Raw genomic sequence first — 21,304 nt, 5'->3', positions numbered from 1 at the left:
CCGTAAGGGCAAGACTGTCAGTTCAAAATCCCTCCAGAGAGAAATGACACTTAATCCTGACTACAGTTCCTCCCAAATACACAAGATGTTTGTGCCGTTTACTGTTTATAGTCTTTAATTATTATGGTATATTAAAAGGTAGAGTCAGATGTTATATTATTCTTAACATTGCCTATTCAGTCCTGGTTTCCTTTGGAATGTGTAAAAACGCATGCATCATAAAAATACATTGAATCCAATGAGTCCGTTCACATCTGTGCACTGCGTTTGTTAAAAAATTAGGCATGTCTGATCTTCTGCGCATTTTCATGCTCTATGGCTTCTCATAAAATAGTGAAAGCGAGTCAAAAGCACTACAAAGCACATTAGAAAACTGACCAAAAAAATAGACAAAAGCAGACATAGAGAGATGTGAGCCTGGCCTAAGAGCCAAGAATTTCAAGCTAAGTTAGTGAGATCATTATCTTTTAGCAAGGTTTCAGTCAATCTGTAACCGATCAACAAATATTCAGCAAAAATTACATTATTAAAGTCCATATTGCTAATTAGAATATTTTTCCTAATGTATTTTTCTCTAAAGCTGATCCATAGTTGTGGATTAATTACAAAATCATTAAGGTATTTCAGTATACAAATTGTGAATATCCCTTGATTAGCCTCCTGTAATCCCCTGTACAGCCACACTAATGCTAGCCATACACGTGTAAGGTGCAGGTTGACTGGAAAATATCAGGTTCATCCATTAACTCTACACAGCGTAGATAGACAAATCCCCCACTGGTGACAATCAGATTCTGGACCTGTGTTGACAGGCTTTGGGCTTGTGTTAATGGCATCAGCTTGCATCAATATAAGATGCTTCTGAAATCATTAAAGCAGAACTCCAGGAATAACCTTTCTGTCCCATGTAGTGGGTCTGCGTCCTTATTGCATGGGTTAACTGTTTGGTCTAGGGTTGAACATAGAGCTTATACTCATCCGATCCTTTGATCCTGCAGAAAACGGTGCTCCCCCATGTCCAGAAATGGATTGTTCCTGCCGTCCTCATGTCTAGAGCCAGTCTAAGGATTTGATGATGTCAGAACAGTCCTCCGTACAAGACCGCTAAACCGCAGGGGGGTAGGGTCGGCAGGGACCGGTCTTGCACTGAGAGGATTAGCATATTAGGTAAGTATATCTCCACTCTCCTCACCCCTAGACAAAAACAAGCAGTTAACCCATGCAGTGTGGGCACAGCCCCACTGCAAGGGACAAATTTGTTTTCTACCGCAGTTCTGCTTTAAAGTGTTACTAAACCCACAACAGTAAAATCAATCTGTATACGCAGTAAAGCATGCTTGTTATACTCACTGTGGAACCTAAGGGGTTACTCCTCTGCATTGTGTAAAAATGCTGTTTTATCCTGTCTTCTCTGATCCTCCCCTTCTTCCAGTGCCCCCCCTCTTATCTCCTGATAAGACACATCGTGTGGAGTCATTCTGCACATGCTCAGTTTGGTGTGTATTGCTAGAGGTTTTTTTTTTTTTGGGAGAGTGCATATGGTCAGCACAGGGCCAATCAGCACTATCCAGAGAGAGGTCAGGGGTTTTGCATCCTCCTAGCACAGAATGTAAACTCCTCTTACAAGCTTCAACCACTTCTTGGCTGGACCACTCCCTGCATATAGTGTGAACAAGCCCTCAGAATACATTTGACTTGCAGTTGACCTCCTTCTGACCTGCATTTGGCCTGCTTCATGTGAGTTTTGTAGGAATTGTATGGAAATGCAAATCTGTATTATGCAAACCAAAGCCGTTGACAAAAGCCACTAAGAAGACTTTGTAGCTTTGCAATGAATGGGGCAAAAATCTCTTTAAAGGCTAAGTTCGCCTATGGGGAAAAAAATAATATATGAACATACATTTACAGAAAGAAGATCAGTGGATTGCAGGGGCAATGTCAAGCTCCTGAAGACACTTACTCCAGCTTTCTGCCCATACCTCCGTACAGGCTTTCTGCTAGAAAGCTGGAGGAAGTGTGAATTAACAATGGGAACGCTCATCAGCGCCCTCGTATTTCATTGAGGACTACAAGCCACCTTCCACAGTGGTTTATGGGACTTGGAGTTTCTTCATTCACAGGATTGCTGTGATTGAATGACGTGGCTGTGCAGGCGGAGAGGATCCCCCACCCACTGTCACAATGGGGGGATCAGGAGATGCAGGGGAAGTTGCTAAATACCTGAATATGGGTGTAACATCTAACATGCTCCAATGGTGAGCTAAGGCTTTTAAGCCTTCCTGCCTGACTTACTACAATTCTACACAGTTCTAACTCTCTGTCTACATTCTCTGACAGATGGGGGTTTATTTACTAAAGCTGGAGAGTCCAAAATCAGACTCCATTCTGCATAGAAACCAATCAGCTTCCAGGTTTCATTGCCAAAGCTTCAATGAACAAGCTGAGGTTAGAAGCTGATTGGTTTCTATGCAGAAGGGAGTCTGATTTTGGACTCTCCAGCTTTAGTAAATAAACCCCATGGTGTCAGAGCTTACACTTGGTTGACAATGTCATCCTGTGGCAGCACCCAGATATTGCAGAGTTCCCCTTTAAACTTTAATATTCCAAGCAGCCTGTGTTTGCAAAAGCAAGGTCACCAGCTCACTTCCCCCCTCCCTTATTTCCTGTGAAGTATTGTGTTCCAGCTTGTAGCTGGTATCCTTATCTGTAGCTGATATTTAAGGCTATATACCGCACAGTTTAGAAAGCCTTTTGAATGTACAGAAAGTGAAAGAGTAAAAATATGCATTGTGACATAATTGTTAATATGTATACTCTGTGAGATGTTTTTGAAGCCACTTAGCTTTGCAGACATGAGTCTGGCTAAGTCTCAGCCAGCGCTGGTTAAATAAAAGGTTTGTTTTCCTCATGTTCGTGTCCGGAGTTTACCTGGTATCCCCAAAATTGCAGCTACAATCCCCTCCCTCGTATGATAGTGTTCGGGCTTGGCAACTAGCGACAAAGACCTGAACACTGCATCATGGAAGGAGGGCAGATGTTCTCCCATACCTGAAACACCAGGTATCCTACAGAGATATGAAGCAATAAGAGAGTGTGGAGAAGATGAGTGTTAGCGTGCAAGCTCTAACACCATCCAGCAGGAAGCTTACACATGGTTAGGACAGTGGAGGATCGTGGTGGGTTTAAAAGAGGCTGTCACCGTCACTCTGTGTGCATCCATTTTTTTTTCAAAAGTCTTGTACTAAATGCTTCTGTTGTCTGAATATTCACTTTCCAGAACTAGGATACTTGTACGGCTAGGGCCTATAGTGGCCACATGTTCTGCTAGGACTATGGTTGCACCCTTGTGCTTTTTATGCACATTTTCAAAGTAGATACAGAGGAAGCTGAAGGCGTATTTACAGAATATCTGAAAATCACCCCCCCCAAAAAAAAAAAAAAAAATCACCCCCCCCCAAATAACCCATTTGTGGCTACAAATGGTCATGACCTTTCCTTTCAATTAACACCTATCATTTGAGGGCAACCCACACACCACTATAAGTATCCATGTGAGTAAGTTGCTGTCTCCCTGATGTAATGAGTACAGCTTCATAAAAGGTTGGTCTTGGTGTGTATGTGATATTGCCTGCTGTTCAGAAAGTCACATGTCTAAGGATAACTTTGTCACTTGTGTATGCTTTTGACATCTTACCTCTATACAATATCATAAAACTAATTTATAGCTACAAAACAAGATTCTTATATTTTTATCCCACAGAACATAGTCCAGCATGAGAGCCAGACAGAATGAGAAATGCAAATCAATGCAGATTTTCTAACCTCTAGATGACCGATGGATTTTATTAATTATGTATGTACGTCGTTTAATGCGCATGAAGAAAAAGGTAAGCAAAATAATGTATTATTATTGTTATATTATTATTAATAATATTATACAGGATTTATATAGCGCCAACAGTTTGCTCAGCACATTAGAAAGTAAGGGCAGACATTAGAGTTTCAATGCAATTCAAGACAAGGGGGTTAGGAGGGTAGGAGGGTTAAGAAGGCTGACAGCTTAACATTTAAAAGATGAGCTGTCAAGAAATAACAGTCAGTATTACTATTCTGGCCCAAAGATACAAAGAGGTGAAAACCTACCATGTTAGACTGCTATTTGAGAGATACGTGTTCTTGTACACTTTGCTAGACAGCTACCCTGAAAAGCTTATTTCAAAACATGTAAAATAATAATTATGCAAAGAAAAGGCTTGGCACAGATAAAACATGCTACAGTTCTGGCCAAAAAGTTTGAGAATGACACAAATATTAATTTTTACAAAGTCTGCTGTTTCAGATGTCAAAGGCTTTTATTGACAATTCCATTAGGTTTATGTAAAGAGTCAATAATTGCAGTGTTGACCCTTTTTTTTCAAGACCTCTGTAATTCGCCCTGGCATGCTGTTAATCAATTTCTGGACCACATCCTGACTGATGGCAGCCCATTCTTGCATGATCAATGCTTGGAGTTTGTCAGAATTTGTGGGTTTTTTTTTGTTCACTCGTCTCTTGAGGATTGACCACAAGTTCTCAATGGGATTAAGGTCTGGGGAATTTCTTGGCCATGGACCTAAAATTTCGATGTTTTGTTCCCCAAGCCACTTAGTTATCACTTTTTCCTTATGGCATGGTGATCCATCATGCTGGAAAAGGCATTGTTCATCACCAAACTGTTCTTGGATGGTTGGGAGAAGTTGCTCTCGGAGGAAGTTTTTGTACAATTCTTTATTCATGGCTGTGTTCTTTGGCAAAATTGTGAGTGATCCCACTCCCTTGGCTGAGATACAACCCCACACATGAATGGTCTCAGGATGCTTTACTGTTGGCGTGACACAGGACTGATGGTAGCACTCACCTTTTCTGCTCTGGTCAAGGTTTTTTACGGATGCCCCGAACAATTGGAAAGGGGATTCATCAGAGAAAATGACTTTACCCCAGTCCTCAGCAGTCCAATCCCTGTACCTTTTGCAGAATACTAGTCTGTCCCTGATGTTTTTCCTGGAGAGAAGTGGCTTCTTTGCTGCCCTTCTTGACACCAGGCCATCCTCCAAAAGTCTTCGCCTCACTGTGCGTGCAGATGCACTCACACCTGCCTGCTGCCATTCCTGAGCAAGCTCTATACTGGTGGTGCCCTGATCCCGCAGCTGAATCAACTTTAGAAGATGGTCCTGGTGCTTGCTAGACTTCCTTGGGCGCCCTAAAGCCTTCTTCACAACAATTGAACCTCTCTCCTTGAAGTTCTTAAGGATCCGATAAATGGTTGATTTAGGTGCAATCTTAGTAGCAGCAATATCCTTGCCAGTGAATCCCTTTTTGTGCAAAGCAATGATGACTGCACGTGCTTCCTTGCAGGTAACCATGGTTAACAGAGGAAGAACAATGATTTCAATCACCACACTCCTTTTAAAGCTTCCAGTCTGTTATTCTAACTCAATCAGCATGACAGAGTGATTTCCAGCCTTGTCCTCATCAACAATGACACCTGTGTTAAAAAGAAAATCACTAATATTTGTGTCATTCTCAAAACGTTTGGCCAGGGCTGTACACGTATAAGGCCTGGACACCAAGATCCTTAAAGCTAAAGTTTAATCTGCTTATATTGTGCTTTCCTTGGTTCCTCCCTCTCCTCTTATCACCATGCTAATGTAAGTTTCAGATAAAAAATGTTTTTATTATTATCATTATTGTTTTTTTATTATTATTATTTATTTTTATTATATTATTTTTTATAAATTTTTATAATTTACAGAAGTGAGTACACCCCTCACTTTTCTGTAAATATTTTATTATATCTTTTCATGTGACAACACTGAAGAAATGACACTTTGCTACAATGTAAAGTAGTGAGTGTACAGCTTGTATAACAGTGTAAATTTGCTGTCCCTTCAAAATAACACAACACACAGCCATTAATGTCTAAACCACTGGCAACAAAAGTGAGTGCACCCCTAATTGAAAATGTCCAAATTGGGCCCAAAGTGTCAATATTTTGTGTGGCCACCATTATTTTCCTGCACTGCCTTAACCCTCTTGGCACCTCTAAGTGAAAATGTCAAAATTGGGCCCAATTAGCTGTTTTCCCTCCCGGGTGTCATGTGACTCCTTAGTGTTAGAAGGTCTCAGGTTTGAATGGGGCGCAGGTGTGTTACATTTGGTGTTATTGCTCTCACTCTCTCATACTGGTCACTTGAAGTTCAATATGGCAACTCATGGCAAAGAACTCTCTGAAGATCTGAAAAAAAGAATTGTTGCTCTACATAAAGATGGCCTAGGCCGGGTGTCGGCAACCCGCGGCTCCGGAGCCGCATGCGGCTCTTTTTCACCTTTCCTGCGGCTCCGGAGCACACTGCCCACCAGGTGACAGGCAATAGGGTCGGCGCCCGCTGGCAAACATTGGCTGTCAGGATGTAGGCGGGGCAGCGTGACGAACTCCTCTCCTCTCACAGTCCGCCCTGAAGACCAGAACGGCGCGGGAACACAGCGAGAGGAACGCGCGGAGCAAAGGTAAGTGATTTGACACAATATGGGGAATGAATTACTATAGGGGGGATGAATTACTATATGGGGGATGAATTACTATAGGGGGGATGAATTACTATAGGGGGGATGAATTACTATAGGGGGGATGAATTACTATATGGGGGATGAATTACTATATGGGGGATGAATTACTATAGGGGGGATGAATTACTATGGGGGATGAATTACTATGGGGGATGAATTACTATAGGGGGCATGAATTACTATGGGGGATGAATTACTATGGGGGATGAATTACTATATGAGGGATGAATTACTATATGAGGGATGAATTACTATATGGGGGATGAATTACTATATGGGGGATGAATTACTATAGGGGGGATGAATTACTATGGGGGGGATGAATTACTATAGGGAGCATGAATTACTATGGGGGATGAATTACTATGGGGGATGAATTACTATATGGGGGATGAATTACTATATGGGGGATGAATTACTATATGGGGGATGAATTACTATGGGGGATGAATTACTATGGGGGATGAATTACTATATGGGGGATGAATGACTATATGGGGGATGAATGACTATATGGGGGATGAATTACTATGGGGGATGAATTACTATGGGGGATGAATTTTCAGTTTTAAAAATGTTTCTCTCAAAATAAATTTCAATCGTGGTTTTGGCGAGATTTGGCTCAGTTGAAAAAAAAGGTTGCCCACCACTGCCCTAAGGCTATGATTGTGATTATGACGATACACTGTGGCCCTTATTAACCCTTTGCTTACTAGGCCCTTAAACCCCCTTCATGACCAGAGCGCTTTTTGCAATATATGCAGTGTCGGATTTGTTTTAAATGTTGCAATGGTTTTGCGGCTCCCAGTCTTTTTTTCCCTCTCGGAAACGGGTCCAAGTGGCTCTTTATGTCTTAAAGGTTGCAGACCCCTGGCCTAGGCTATAAGAAGATTGCCAAGACCCTGAAACTGAGCTGCAGCATGGTGGCCAAGACCATACAGCGGTTTAACAGGACAGGTTCCTCTCAGAACAGTCTTAACTTGAAGAAAAATGAACAAATGCTCGTACTCCGGCGCTGGACAATGGACTCCGCAGTGCCTGTAAAAATACATGGATAGCCTATGGAATGCACGTCTTGCTGTCCTCAACGGACCAGGGGTGTCCAAATGAACTGCATGCAAAAAAGCAAAGAGAGGGTGCACAGGCCTAGTGCATTACCTTAAAAATTGGAGCAGTCCTCCTGCTCCTTGACCTCTCCGCGACCTTCGACACAGTCGACCACCCTCTCCTCCTTACTAAACTACACTCCCTTGGCATCAGGGACGCTGCTCTCTCCTGGTTCTCCTCCTACCTATCCCAACGCTCCTTCAGCGTTACCTATAACACTGCCACCTCCCCCTCTGTCGGAGTCCCCCAAGGCTCTGTCCTCGGATCCCTCCTCTTCTCCATCTACACCTCTTCCCTTGGCAGACTAATACACTCCCATGGCTTCAATTACCACCTCTATGCCGATGACACATAAATTTACCTCTCCACCCCCCACCTCACCCCCTCACTCTCCGCCCGCATCGCCCACCTCCTAAACGACATATCAGACTGGATGTCGCTCCATTTCCTCAAACTGGACCTGTCCAAAACCGAGCTCCTGGTCTTCCCCCCAGCCCGCGCCCCCCCCATCCTCTCCATCACTACTAGCAACGCCACCATCACTCCCACCCCGCATGCCAAAGTCCTTGGTGTCACCCTGGACTCAAACCTTTCCTTCCAACCTCACATCCAATCACTATCAAGGTCATGCAGGCTCCACCTCCGCAACATCTCCAAGATACGCACCTTCCTCACCCCAGACACTACTAAACAACTTGTACACTCCCTCATCATCTCACGCCTGGACTACTGCAACTCCCTTCTCACTGGCCTACCCAAACAAACGCTATCCCCACTCCAGTCTATCCTGAACTCAGCGGCGAGACTCATCCACCTCACCAACCGCTCCACATCTGCCACTTCCCTCTACCAATCCCTTCACTGGCTCCCGATTGCCCAGCGCATCAAATTCAAACTGCTAACTCTGACCTACAAAGCCATTCACAATGCCGCCCCAAACTACCTAACCAACCTGATACCCAAATACCACCCTACCCGTGCCCTTCGATCCTCACAGGACCTTCTACTCTCTAGCTCCCTGGTCTCCTCCTCCCATGCTCGATTGCAGGACTTCTCCAGGACTTCCCCCATCCTCTGGAACTCCCTACCCCAATCCATCAGACTGTCACCTACCCTCCTCACCTTCAGGCACACCCTGAAAACCCATCTCTTCAGGGAAGCCTACCCCACCCTCACCTAACAACTGATCTCTTCCACTTCTCCCACCACTCCATCCCCCACAGCCATTTCCTCCTGTACCACTTTCCCCTCCCCCCTAGATTGTAAGCTCGAAAGAGCAGGGCCCTCGAACCCCTCGTGTATTGTATTGTTACTGTCTTGTCTCTTGTTCTGTCCCCCTGCTACTGTACAGCGCTGAGCAAACCCTTTGGCGCTATATAAATACTGTATAATAATAATAATAATAAAATGTGATATACTCACAAAACAATACTAGTCAAAGGCACATCATAAGAAATACAGCAAGGTCCAATCTCCCTGGAAGGTGTCTTGTCAGGGACTATAGACCTCCAAACGACTGACACGTTTTGAGGTGATGCCTCTTCCTCAGAGCCGCTATCAACATAGTCTGTGTCCTCTCTTAAATGAACACTCTCATTTAAGAGAGAACACAGACTATGTTGGTAGCGGCTCTGAGGAAGAGGCATCACCTCAAAACGCGTCAGTAATTTGGAGGTCTATAGTCCCCTAGAAGACACTTCCAGGGAGATTGGACCTTGCTGTATTTCTTATGATGTACCTTTGACTAGTATTCTTTTGTGAGTATATCACATTTTATACAATAAACCAATTTTTAAGGTAATGCACTGGGCCTGTGCACCCTCTCTTTGTCTTTTTGCATCCACTCAGAACAGACATCACAATGGTTGACCAAAGAAGTTGGGTACACGTGCTCAGCGTCATATCCAAAGGTTGTCTTTGGGAAATAGACATATGAGTGCTGCCAGCGTTGCTGCAGAGGTTGAAGGGGTGGGGGGTCAGCCTGTCAGTGCTCAGACCATACCCCGCACACTGCAACAAATTGGTCTGCATGGCTGTCATCTCAGAAGGAAGCCTCTTCTAAAGATGATGTACAAGAAAGGCCACAAACAGTTTGCTGAAGACAAGCAGACTAAGGACATGGGTTACTGGAACCATGTCCTGTGGTCTGATGAGACCAAGATACACTGATTTGATTCAGACGGTGTCAAGCGTGTGTGGCAGCAACCAGGTGAGCAGTACAAAGACAAGTGTGTCTTGCCTACAGTCAAGCATGGTGGTGGGAGTGTCATGGTCTGGGGCTGCATGAGTGCTGCCGGCACTGGGGAGCTACAGTTCATTGAGGGAACCATGAATGCCAATATGTACTGTGACATACTGAACAGAGCATGATCCCCTGCAGACTGGGCTGCAAGGCAGTATTCCAACATAATGACCATAAACACACCTCCAAGACCACCATTGCCTTGCTAACGAAGCTGAGGGTAAAGGTGATGGACTGGCCAAGCATGTCTCCGGACCTAAACCCTATTGAGTATCTGTGGGGTATCCTCAAACGGAAAGTGGAGGAGCGCAAGGTCTCTAACATCCACCAGCTCCGTGATGTCGTCATGGAGGAGTGGAAGAGGACTCCACTGGCAACCTGTGAAGCTCTGGTGAACTCCATGCCCAAGAGGGTTAAGGCAATGCTGGAAAATAATGGTGGCCACACAAAATATTGACAGTTTGGGCCCAAATTGGACATTTTCACTTAGGGGTGGACTCACTTTTGTTGCCAGCGGTTTAGACATTAATGGCTGTGTGTTGAGTTATTTTGGGACAGCAAATTTACACTGTTATACAAGCTGTACACTCACTACTTTACATTGTAGCAAAGTGTAATTTCTGAAGTGTTGTCACATGAAAAGATTTAATAAAATATTTACAAAAATGTTAGGGATGTACTCATTACTGTGAGATACTGTATATTTTATTCATTTTCATTGCAGGCCTTATTTTTTATCCAGTGATGTCAACACTGGCTCTCTGTGCTTCTCTCTGCAATGTAGGCAGATCCTGGCTGCTGGGAGTGGCTGTCCTGAAAATAGTAGACCACCCTAGGTAATGCCCACATGTGATGCTGAGCATCCATGATTGAAAGAACTGAAATACAATGAATGAAAGGACAGGTCATGGACAGCCAGATTGAGGAGGAAAGAGATAGAAGATTCTGTATATCTTTCAGCTAGAAAATGAGGTGTGCTCTGTGGGATTTGCTGCAGTTTCTAATGCACATTGTGAGGAGCTCACAGTATTCAGTGAAATCAGACTAAAGCTCACATTGCAATCTGATTGTAAAACTACCTTTAGACCTACCAGCCTAGCAGCACTAGGATCATCAGTCTGAATCCCAACCATGGCACTACCTGCCTGGTGTTTGCATGTTCTCCCTGTGCCTGTGTGGGTTTCCCCCAGTTATTCAGGTTTCCTCCCACACTCCAAAGAAATGCTGGTAGGTTAACTGGCTCCTGTCTAAACTGTCCCTGGTCTGTGTATGTATGAATTGGAGTAAGGGACTTTAGATTGTAAGCTCCTTGAGGGCAGGAACTGATGTGAATGTGCAATATAGTATATAAAAGCGCTGCGTAAATTGACAGCTCTATACAAGTGCCTGTAATAAATAAAAATAGATAAACCACTGTGCAGTGCCTGCCTGATTGGATACAGATTGATTGGATAGTTTAGCTGTGCCCACATATTACATGGTTTTGGCAAATCTAAAGTTGATTGTATAGTCAGATTGTATCATGTATGGTAACCCTAAGCATTTTCAGCACAGGAGAGGAGAGCCTGCACAACTGTGCAGGACGGACGGTAAGACTGGAGTTCAGAAATGCAGTATGGAGCACAGTCTTCAATGATTGACATATGACTGACAGGTGTCATTGTCTTCATAGAGAGTGGAATTGAACAGCCCATACAGGAGCAGACATACCACGTTTGTTGCCCGTATGACACGGCATCAGCTCCACATATCGAAGGGTTAATTTAGTTCCAAGCTACAATGCTCTACAGATCACAAAGTTAACTCATTGTACTTTCAAGAGTACCCTAAAGCATCCAATCATACATCACCTTTCATGTTGTCAGACAATGGAGGGTAATTAGTGACGGGTGTCACTGGATCATTGTACTCTGGACACTGTCTTTGCCTAATTCAATAATTCTGCACAGTAATGTCTCATTGTCACCGGAGTCACTCTGCGAGTTCAGTCAATGGCAATGGAATGATCAGAGAGGCAGCAGTACCGGAACAGGAGCACAGGGAGATCTACATGGCTGGGCAAGACATGCCCAGGGAGGGTTAAAGGGATTTAAATAGTGCACATGAATTAATAACGGAGCTGCGGCAGGAGAGAGTACAGACAGCAACCCTACCTCCTCCCTGCTTCAAGGGGCATCTTACCTGCTGCTGGTACAGGTCCTTGTCACTGGGATGGAGCAGGCATCCACTCCTTGGTGTAGAAGAGATGTGTAAAGAGGAGACAGAGGGAGGAGGAGAGATCCAGGGAGGGAGATGTGTAGGAGAAAAAGAGCCCTGCCCCTCCAGAAGACACACAGCCACAGGGGAGGGGGAGTGACACAGAGGAGGGGAGCAAAGGATGCCACTCCTGGATTGGAGAGCAGAGGATGGGCATAGAAGGATCCTGAGGACAGCTCTGGAGGCCAGGGATCAGTCTGTAGAGAGGTTCAGGGGGTGACATAGGCCATGACAGCACTGCATGTACAGCCAAGCCTGCTCTGATGGGTTAATACACAGCCTGCACACAGGAAAAGGGGAAGTCTGTCATCATGTGCGGAAGTTCATTTTTAGACAGTGAAATCTGCAGCCTCAGACAATCTGCCACTTGTTCTTATCGGCTGAGCTGGAAATGCTATTTGACCCAATAAAGAGCCTGAGCTGAAGTCGCTTTACGGTGAGCGAGAGCCAGGATTAGGAATCCCCCGGCAGGCTTGGGGCACCCTCTGCTGATGCCAGGTGGAGGTGCATGTTTCCGTACACATGTAGGGCCCATTCATACCATTGCGTTAGATTCAGAAGACACACGCGGCGTTTCCGCAAATGCATGATGAGTTTGTAGAGCATTATTTAGGGCTCATTTAGATCAGATGTAGTTGAATGCATTTAAACGCAGTAGGAACACATACGCAAGAAAAATATGCCAATGAGTCTAGTTTATACATAAAAAAGTACAACATGCTTTTTAACACAAGTAACCATACCAGAACTCATGGCAAATGCATGAAAATGTAACTCAGTAATGAAAAAAAAAAAATGATGGCGCATTTACATCACAATCCCTGTGTTCAGTGTGCAGTTCTGCATGCGCATTTAGAAGCACTTGTAATGCATTTGCAGTGAGTTGCCTGTTTGAAACACATTTTGGGCATTACTTTTATGATTTACTGAGTTGCATTTACATGTGTCTGTGGTGCGTTCATGTACATTCACAAGTTCTGGTATATTATTGTGTGAAAAAATGCAGCTTGCTGTGCTTTCTCTAAATGCACATGAAAACGCCTCAGTTAGTACCAGGACAAGTACATCCACCACCCATGGCAATGATGCAGAACAGCTCTCCCCTCCTAATGCATGTACTGTAGCTGTGCCCCCTTGTGACCATTCTTTGCCCCCTTACTCTGGCTGTCCATGGATGGCATGGAGTGCACACTGCCCATGCAAGGCCAATCACTTGCCTAGAAAGTGGTTGCACACGACCAGTGTATTTTTGTGTCAGCTTTGAGCAGATGGGAGGAGAGCAGGCATGTTGGAGCACAGCATGACAGTAGTAGCTGTCAGAGCAGGCATGTTGGAGCACAGCATGACAGTAGTAGCTCTCAGAGCAGGCATGTTGGAGCACAGCATGACAGTAGTAGCTGTCAGAGCAGGCATGTTGGAGCACAGCATGACAGTAGTAGCTCTCAGAGCAGGCATGTTGGAGCACAGCATGACAGTAGTAGCTCTCAGAGCAGGCATGTTGGAGCACAGCATGACAGTAGTAGCTCTCAGAGCAGGCATGTTGGAGCACAGCATGACAGTAGTAGCTGTCAGAGCAGGCATGTTGGAGCACAGCAAGACAGTAGTAGCTCTCAGAGCAGGCATGTTGGAGCACAGCATGACAGTAGTAGCTGTCAGAGCAGGCATGTTGGAGCACAGCATGACAGTAGTAGCTCTCAGAGCAGGCATGTTGGAGCACAGCATGACAGTAGTAGCTCTCAGAGCAGGCATGTTGGAGCACAGCATGACAGTAGTAGCTCTCAGAGCAGGCATGTTGGAGCACAGCATGACAGTAGTAGCTGTCAGAGCAGGCATGTTGGAGCACAGCAAGACAGTAGTAGCTGTCAGAGCAGGCATGTTGGAGCACAGCATGACAGTAGTAGCTGTCAGAGCAGGCATGTTGGAGCACAGCATGACAGTAGTAGCTGTCAGAGCAGGCATGTTGGAGCACAGCATGGCAGTAGTAGCTGTCAGAGCAGGCATGTTGGAGCACAGCATGGCAGTAGTAGCTGTCAGAGCAGACATGTTGGAGCACAGCATGGCAGTAGTAGCTGTCAGAGCAGGCATGTTGGAGCACAGCATGACAGTAGTAGCTGTCAGAGCAGGCATGTTGGAGCACAGCATGACAGTAGTAGCTGTCAGAGCAGGCATGTTGGAGCACAGCATGACAGTAGTAGCTGTCAGAGCAGGCATGTTGGAGCACAGCATGACAGTAGTAGCTGTCAGAGCAGGCATGTTGGAGCACAGCATGACAGTAGTAGCTCTCAGAGCAGGCATGTTGGAGCACAGCATGACAGTAGTAGCTGTCAGAGCAGGCATGTTGGAGCACAGCATGGCAGTAGTAGCTGTCAGAGCAGACATGTTGGAGCACAGCATGACAGTAGTAGCTGTCAGAGCAGGCATGTTGGAGCACAGCATGACAGTAGTAGCTGTCAGAGCAGGCATGTTGGAGCACAGCATGACAGTAGTAGCTGTCAGAGCAGGCATGTTGGAGCACAGCATGACAGTAGTAGCTCTCAGAGCAGGCATGTTGGAGCACAGCATGACAGTAGTAGCTCTCAGAGCAGGCATGTTGGAGCACAGCATGACAGTAGTAGCTCTCAGAGCAGGCATGTTGGAGCACAGCATGACAGTAGTAGCTGTTAGAGCAGGCATGTTGGAGCACAGCATGACAGTAGTAGCTGTCAGAGCAGGCATGTTGGAGCACAGCATGACAGTAGTAGCTGTCAGAGCAGGCATGTTGGAGCACAGCATGACAGTAGTAGCTGTCAGAGCAGGCATGTTGGAGCACAGCATGACAGTAGTAGCTGTCAGAGCAGGCATGTTGGAGCACAGCATGACAGTAGTAGCTGTCAGAGCAGGCATGTGGAGCACAGCATGACAGTAGTAGCTGTCAGAGCAGGAATGTTGGAGCACAGCATGACAGTAGTAGCTGTCAGAGCAGACATGAAGCTGTGGCCCGCTGATTTCTAGCCACTAAACTAGAGTTTACGTGCGATCAGGGGGTTCCACTGCTGCACTATGGGCCACTGTCCCTCCTGCCCACCCCTTGTCCTGGGTATGACTAAAATGGTGTATGCTAGGCTCATTGAGATTCATTTTTTATATATGCATTTCTACTGCATTTAAAAATACATTTGACTTCATCCAGTGTGAATGAGCCCTAAATAATGCCTAAAAAACACACCACATACACATTACAAGTGCATGTAAACAAACATGTAGAACTGTATTGGAATACAAGATGTGACATGTGAATTTGGCATGCTTTTTACATGCGCTTTCTTTCTTTTGATTTTCAGAAATTCACTGGGAAATATGGACACATGACTTGAAAAACACACTCATTAAAATGAGCAGACGGTAGAGAAGACTTTGTGGCACCACTCCAAGCTAGGACATAAAAGAGAGTAACCCCGCTGGTATGTGGAGAGAGGGCGCAGCTTCCAGTAGCTCAGATGAAATGAAGGGATGGACGCCGCTCAAACCAGCTCCGAGAGTCAGGTGTGTATGTGATGACCTTAGCCGCCACTCTGGCCACGCCCTCTGACATGTTTCGCCCCTCCCACGGGGGGGGGCTTGGTCACAGTACCCTTGCTGGGTATGATGATATGCTTCAGAGGGCATGGCCGGAGTGGCAGCAGAGGCCATCACATATACACCAGACTCTTGGGGCTATTCCTAATGCATTTTTAGTGCATTTTTCATGCATTGCCATTGGCTAAAGAGAAATGCATGGTTTTACCAAACACCATGAAAGATGCAGCAAGCAGAATTTTTTTGAAAACAGCGCACTGATGTGAACAGCTTCATAGGTGATAATGGTAACTATTATAGCTCTACCCTCTTGAGGACCGCTGTATTTCAGGATCTCTCTAACCGTTGCACAGCCAGGCAACACTCATTTTCCACACTTGCATTCACAGTCAGTGAACAATCCATGAGCTTGGTTTTTGTGATATTCTATTAGGGGAAATAACGTGGATAGGGTAATATGGATTTTGGGATGCCCAGCTTAACTGAATCAATGCACAGGGACAACTTCCTTCCTATTTACAGAAACAGATCCTGGACTGTCCTTTCCTTGAAAAAGTCAAGTAAGCAGTAAGTCATTATGGATCAGTAGCAACTGCCGCTTACGGGCTTGGGACCCGCAGCCCCTCTGAAAGTTAGCTTTGCTTGTTTCAAACTATATGCAGAGATGTCTCTTCTCCCCTGTAGAACTGTTCTCAGTTCTAAAGCCTGCAGACATTACCAGCCCTCCTGGCTGCTCTGAAGATCTCCCAGGATAAGGATAAAGGATTAAGCACAAGCTGTCCTTTGAAAGCTTGCTACGTGTTGCAGTTTCTCTCTTTGTAGATCCCTGGGTGTGCTGATGTACTCACTCTGTCCTCCTTGCGCCCACTGCTCCCAGGCCTCGATCCTGTTCATGCCGTGATGCTGAATGGACCCTCCGGAGCCAGCCCGAGCCCAGCCTGGAGGACAGCCAACCCCCAATGAGCGAGAGCCAGGATTAGGAATCCCCTGGCAGGCTTGGGGCACCCTTTGCTGATGTCAGGTGGAGGTGCATGTTTCCGTACACATGTAGGGACCCTTCCCATGCCACGACAGCCTTCTCAGCACGCCATCTTTCACCAGAATCCCCTGCCAGCCTCACTGTCCTGTATTTATGGGTTGGTCTCATCACTCTACCAGGTCCGCCAAACCTGGGATTGGTTAAACTCCCATAAACATGCAGATTAGGTATCCCCCTTTCTGCTCACTGGCTTCTGAAAGGTTCCATGGTCCTCCAGAACCAGGTGGAGGCGATAAAGTCCAAACCTGTTAAGCCATTCAGCCTGACCTGCAGTAACCCGACCTAATTACAGACTCACACACAGTTACCATGAGTCATACACAATAAATTTACCTACACTACTCTAGTAGCACATTACTGTATTGCACATTACCACACAGCAGCACAATGCACTGCATTGCTGTGCAGTGACATGAGTGAAGTATCACTAGGTATGTTAAAAGCAGATATAGTTAGCTAGTCTGTTACTAGGTGGCTCTGTTCCAGAATAGTGTTTGGTTACAGAGAATTGTGTCATCAGGTACTAGGTCCCCATTAGCTAGAGCCCTCCTGTAGTGTTATAATGGGTGAGTCAGGGCCCACATATAAGCTATTTTGGGAGAAAACCTATTGCAGTTAGGGCATGGGAGCCAGAAACCACACTCTTGGGCAGATGTAGTCAGCTAGTGGAGACCCTGGACAGGCCTAGAGGACAGGAAGAGGTAGACCTGCACCCAAAAGAGTAGGCATCTTGACTCTTATGGTGAAGGAGGTTAGAGTGGGTTGCAAAAGGCCTTTTAGGCCAGGCCAAGTGTTCCCAGGAGGAGGCTATGCCCCTGGAGGACCTGCAAGAAGTGAACCTAAGCCAAAGGTGACTGCAGTGATATTGTCTCAGGAAGCCAAATTGTAAGGAGCAGTGAGCTGGATAGAGACAGTCTGAAGCGAGGGTTGGGGAGCTCTTCTTGTTCATTCATTCTGTGCAGCTGAGGCTGCAGAGATAGAGATTGAGGACATAGTTTCTCTCTCCAAAGTGAGACATCATTAGTATGTTTAGACCCCTGAATTGGGAAACTGGAAAAAAATTAAAAATAAAATTGTAAAAAATAAAAAAATAATAAAAATAAAAAAAAACTACTGACACTGTACACTGCTCTACTGACACCAACCTCTGCTCTACTGCCACCATTCACTGCTTTAATGACACGGTCCTCTGCCCTACGGAGAAAGTTCACTGCTGTACTGACTAAGACTTCCTCTGCCCTACTGACACCAACCTCTGCTCTGCTGACACCGTCCATTGCTCTACTGACACTGTCCACTGCTCTAGTGATACTGTCCACACCATCCACTGCCCTACTGACACTGCCCACTGCTCTACTGACTGACACTATCCACTTTTAAGGTAAGCTTAGTTTATATTTTTTACAATTACATGTTTTATTATATTTCACTATGTTTTGCTTACAGTTACTTAGGCCATGTTAATCTCTTAGGAAAAAAAATAAAGGGCACTGAGATCTTTGATCTCTTTCCTGTTGTTCAGGTAGATCTCCACCTCTCAAAGTTTGCCTTACCCTGTCCTAAGGCAAGCTAGAACCCACTAAATGAGTACTGATGACCTTGTGAGGAGAGAGACTAAGTAGGGAAGATGGCAAGTTTTCCTTGATAGTATTTCTATGTAATGTGACTATAATGCCATCTTAAAGTAACATCAATAAGAATCTGCAATCCTAACGTTTTGTGTGGACATTCCTTCCTTGGGGTATAAAGATCAAGGGGCAGGAATGTCATGAGAAGGACTCTGGCAAGGAGATGGACACAGGAGGGTGGAGGGTTAAAACCTTAAGCAGGAAAGTTGTTATCCTGATAGCAAGAGTATGTGGGGAAGGGACTTGTGCTTTTGGTGGCACCGTTACCAGCCATTTGCCTCACTGGCCTGCCTCGCCGCTGGCTATCCCCGCTTCAGTCGATCCTGAATACGGCTGCCAGACTCATTCACCTTTCCAACCGCTCTGTCTCCGCCACCCCCCTCTGCCAATCCCTCCACTGGCTTCCGATTGCGCAACGGATCAAATTCAAAATCCTAACACTGACGTACAAAGCTGTCCACCATACTGCCCCGAACTACATCACTGACCTAATATCCAAGTACCGCCCAGCACGCACACTCCGCTCCTCACAAGACCTCCTTCTCTCTAGTTCCCTGGTCTCCTCCTCCCATGCCCGCCTCCAGGACTTCTCCAGGGTGTCACCCATCCTCTGGAACTCCCTGCCCCAACCCATCAGATTATCACCTACTCTCCTCTCCTTTAGGCGCACCCTGAAAACCCATCTCTTCAGGGAAGCCTACCCCACCCCCTGCTAACTTGCCGACCTCCTCCACTCTTCCTACCACTCCATCCCCCACAGCTATCTCCTCCTGTGCCACCATCCCCTCCCTCCTAGATTGTAAGCTCGAAAGAGCAGGGCCCTCAATCCCCTCATGTTTTGCACTGTATTGGTATTGTTCTGTCACATGTTCTGTCCCCCTTTGTAATGTACAGCGCTGAGTGAACTATTGGCGCTTTATAAATACTGTATAATAATAATAAAAATAATAATAATTTGCGATTGGGACACTGGGAAAAAAGCAGGCCAGCCAGATATAACACCTTCTACTCTCATCATGTTATGATGTTGAAGAAAATCAGTATTAGGAGAAGATCACAAACAAGATGTGGGACCTGTGTCCCTTAACGAAATCCTTGAAATTAATTTTTTGGTAACTACGAAAATTTCATTTTCTTTTTCATTCATTAGGAGACACAGGAGTCAGTTATTCAGAGACAATTGAAATGTCCAAAAGCAGGGGTAGGCAACACAGCAAACAAAACTTGTGACTGCCTGGAACTCAAGTTGCTGCCTGAAGCACCCTATGCCAGAATGTGACATAAGATGAGGCCTGAACATTCTAAAAACGTAGAAAACATATGAACAAAAGATTCTGCAAAACAGGTGCTCCATGACAAAAAGCTGAGACCTATAGTTTGAAACCTAGTAGAGTGTGCTTTGACAATATAAGGTGGAGCCCTGTCATTAAGGGGTTAGTTCACCTTTAATGGCCATTTTACAAAAAAGTCCTCCATGCATCCTAGCATCCCCAGCACATTATATACCACTTCCCATTCTCACTCTGTTCAAATAGTTGTCCCTGTCTCCTTCCATACATGTGGGCAGTGTGCAGCCTGTATGAAAAAACTCCCTTTTTTTTTAATGGGTACTATAAAGCGCACTTTACATATATAGTGTACATTTACATCAGTCCCTAACCCTCATGGAGCATACACTATAATGTCCCTGACTCACATTCATACATATACATACTATGGCCAATTTAGACAAGAGCCAGTTAACCTACCAACAGGTCTTTTGGAGTGTGGGAGGAAACCAGAGTACCTGGAGGAACAGAGAGAACATGCAAACTACAGGCAGGTAGTGCCAGGGTTGGGATTCAAACCAATGACCCTAGTGCTGCCAGGTGGAAGTGCTACCCACTTAGCGACTGTGCTGCCACATAGCAGACTCCTCTCCATGGCAGAAGCATAACCCTAGCAGCTGCTCTGGCTTGTTCAAACACTCCACTACTTCTGTAGCAGCAGTGGCTGAGCTAAGATATTGAGAGAGGCTTAATGAATGCACTGCACAAGGGCAGAACAGCTACTGGGGGTGCACTTCTACTGTCTTGCTCTTCCTGCCATTAGGGCAGGACGGGGAATGGGGTTCAGCCTTTCATAAAGCCTGTGCATGGTCTATATGTATACAGGGGAAACAAGAGCAACTATTTGAACAGTTGAGAAGTTAAACTGTACTAGGGATGCTGGAATGCTTGAGCGATTTTTGGGAAAATGGCCATTAATGCTGAACGAATTCTTTAAGACCATACACTTGAACAATGATTTGTTTATACCACCTAGGAATGATGGAGCAAGCTGAGTATCAGGGATGAGTCAGTCTTTCTAACTGAAGCAGTGGTAAAAGTGATACACCTGCACCGCAAGAACTACATCCAGACAGTGAAGGGAAATTTTCTTCTGATGAACTGCAGATGGACAGATAAGCCCTGGAACAAAGTGTTGGTTAAGGTGAAAGATGGTTTTTGGAATAAGATTGCAATTACCAAAATTAGTAATTTGATGGTATTTAGGGCAAAACTCTAATTCAGGTCTGATTTCAGAAAACGTCCCACAGATTACTTCCTAGGGTAACATTTTCTTTCCTCTCAACAAGCAAAGTAAGCCGTCCATGTTCAATTGCAGACCTTACAGAAGGCAGGCTTCCTTCCTTTTAACAGGGTGTAAATGAACAAATCAGAGAGGCCCCTGTCTCTCAAAAACCGGGAATTGAACAGCCATGCTGTTGCAGCCAGCAAGTTGTGAGGCAGATTGATAAACTGGTCCTTTAGAAAGGAGATCCAATCAATCGTGGAAAACCTTTGGAGTATCAAAGTTTGAGCAGAGAAGAGTACCACATCTGCCTGGGAC

At 45.3% G+C, this 21,304-nt stretch overlaps 1 protein-coding gene and 1 long non-coding RNA gene across 3 annotated transcripts in view; one reads left to right on the top strand and one right to left on the bottom strand.

Moving 5' to 3' along the window:
- Positions 1-12,440, bottom strand: part of SLC25A22 (solute carrier family 25 member 22) — a 134,393-nt gene extending 121,953 nt beyond the window's left edge. The window contains exons 1-2 of one of the 2 annotated variants that reach the window (XM_089653573.1): positions 12,137-12,428; positions 4,334-5,524 (exon numbers count right to left, since the gene is read on the bottom strand). In XM_089653573.1, coding sequence (XP_089509699.1) covers positions 4,386-5,402 — 1,017 coding nt within the window. In that variant the 5' untranslated portion in view covers positions 5,403-5,524; positions 12,137-12,428 and the 3' untranslated portion in view covers positions 4,334-4,385. Of the gene's footprint in view, positions 1-4,333; positions 5,525-12,136 lie in introns of those variants that run through there. The other variant, XM_089653574.1, reaches the window with a different exon arrangement.
- LOC149445647 (uncharacterized) lies at positions 12,353-19,394 on the top strand. Its single transcript, XR_016306370.1, has 2 exons — positions 12,353-12,647; positions 15,532-19,394. It is a non-coding gene; the product is annotated as an uncharacterized LOC149445647 (long non-coding RNA).
- The last annotated feature ends 1,910 nt before the right edge of the window (positions 19,395-21,304 follow it).

Source organism: Staurois parvus, unplaced genomic scaffold, assembly GCF_062004578.1.
Source record: "Staurois parvus isolate SC_StPar_1 unplaced genomic scaffold, SC_StPar_1.0 ptg000715l, whole genome shotgun sequence".
Lineage (NCBI taxonomy): Eukaryota > Metazoa > Chordata > Amphibia > Anura > Ranidae > Staurois > Staurois parvus.
Note: the sequence above shows the minus strand (reverse complement) of the source record. Positions and strands in the feature narration are given on the sequence as shown.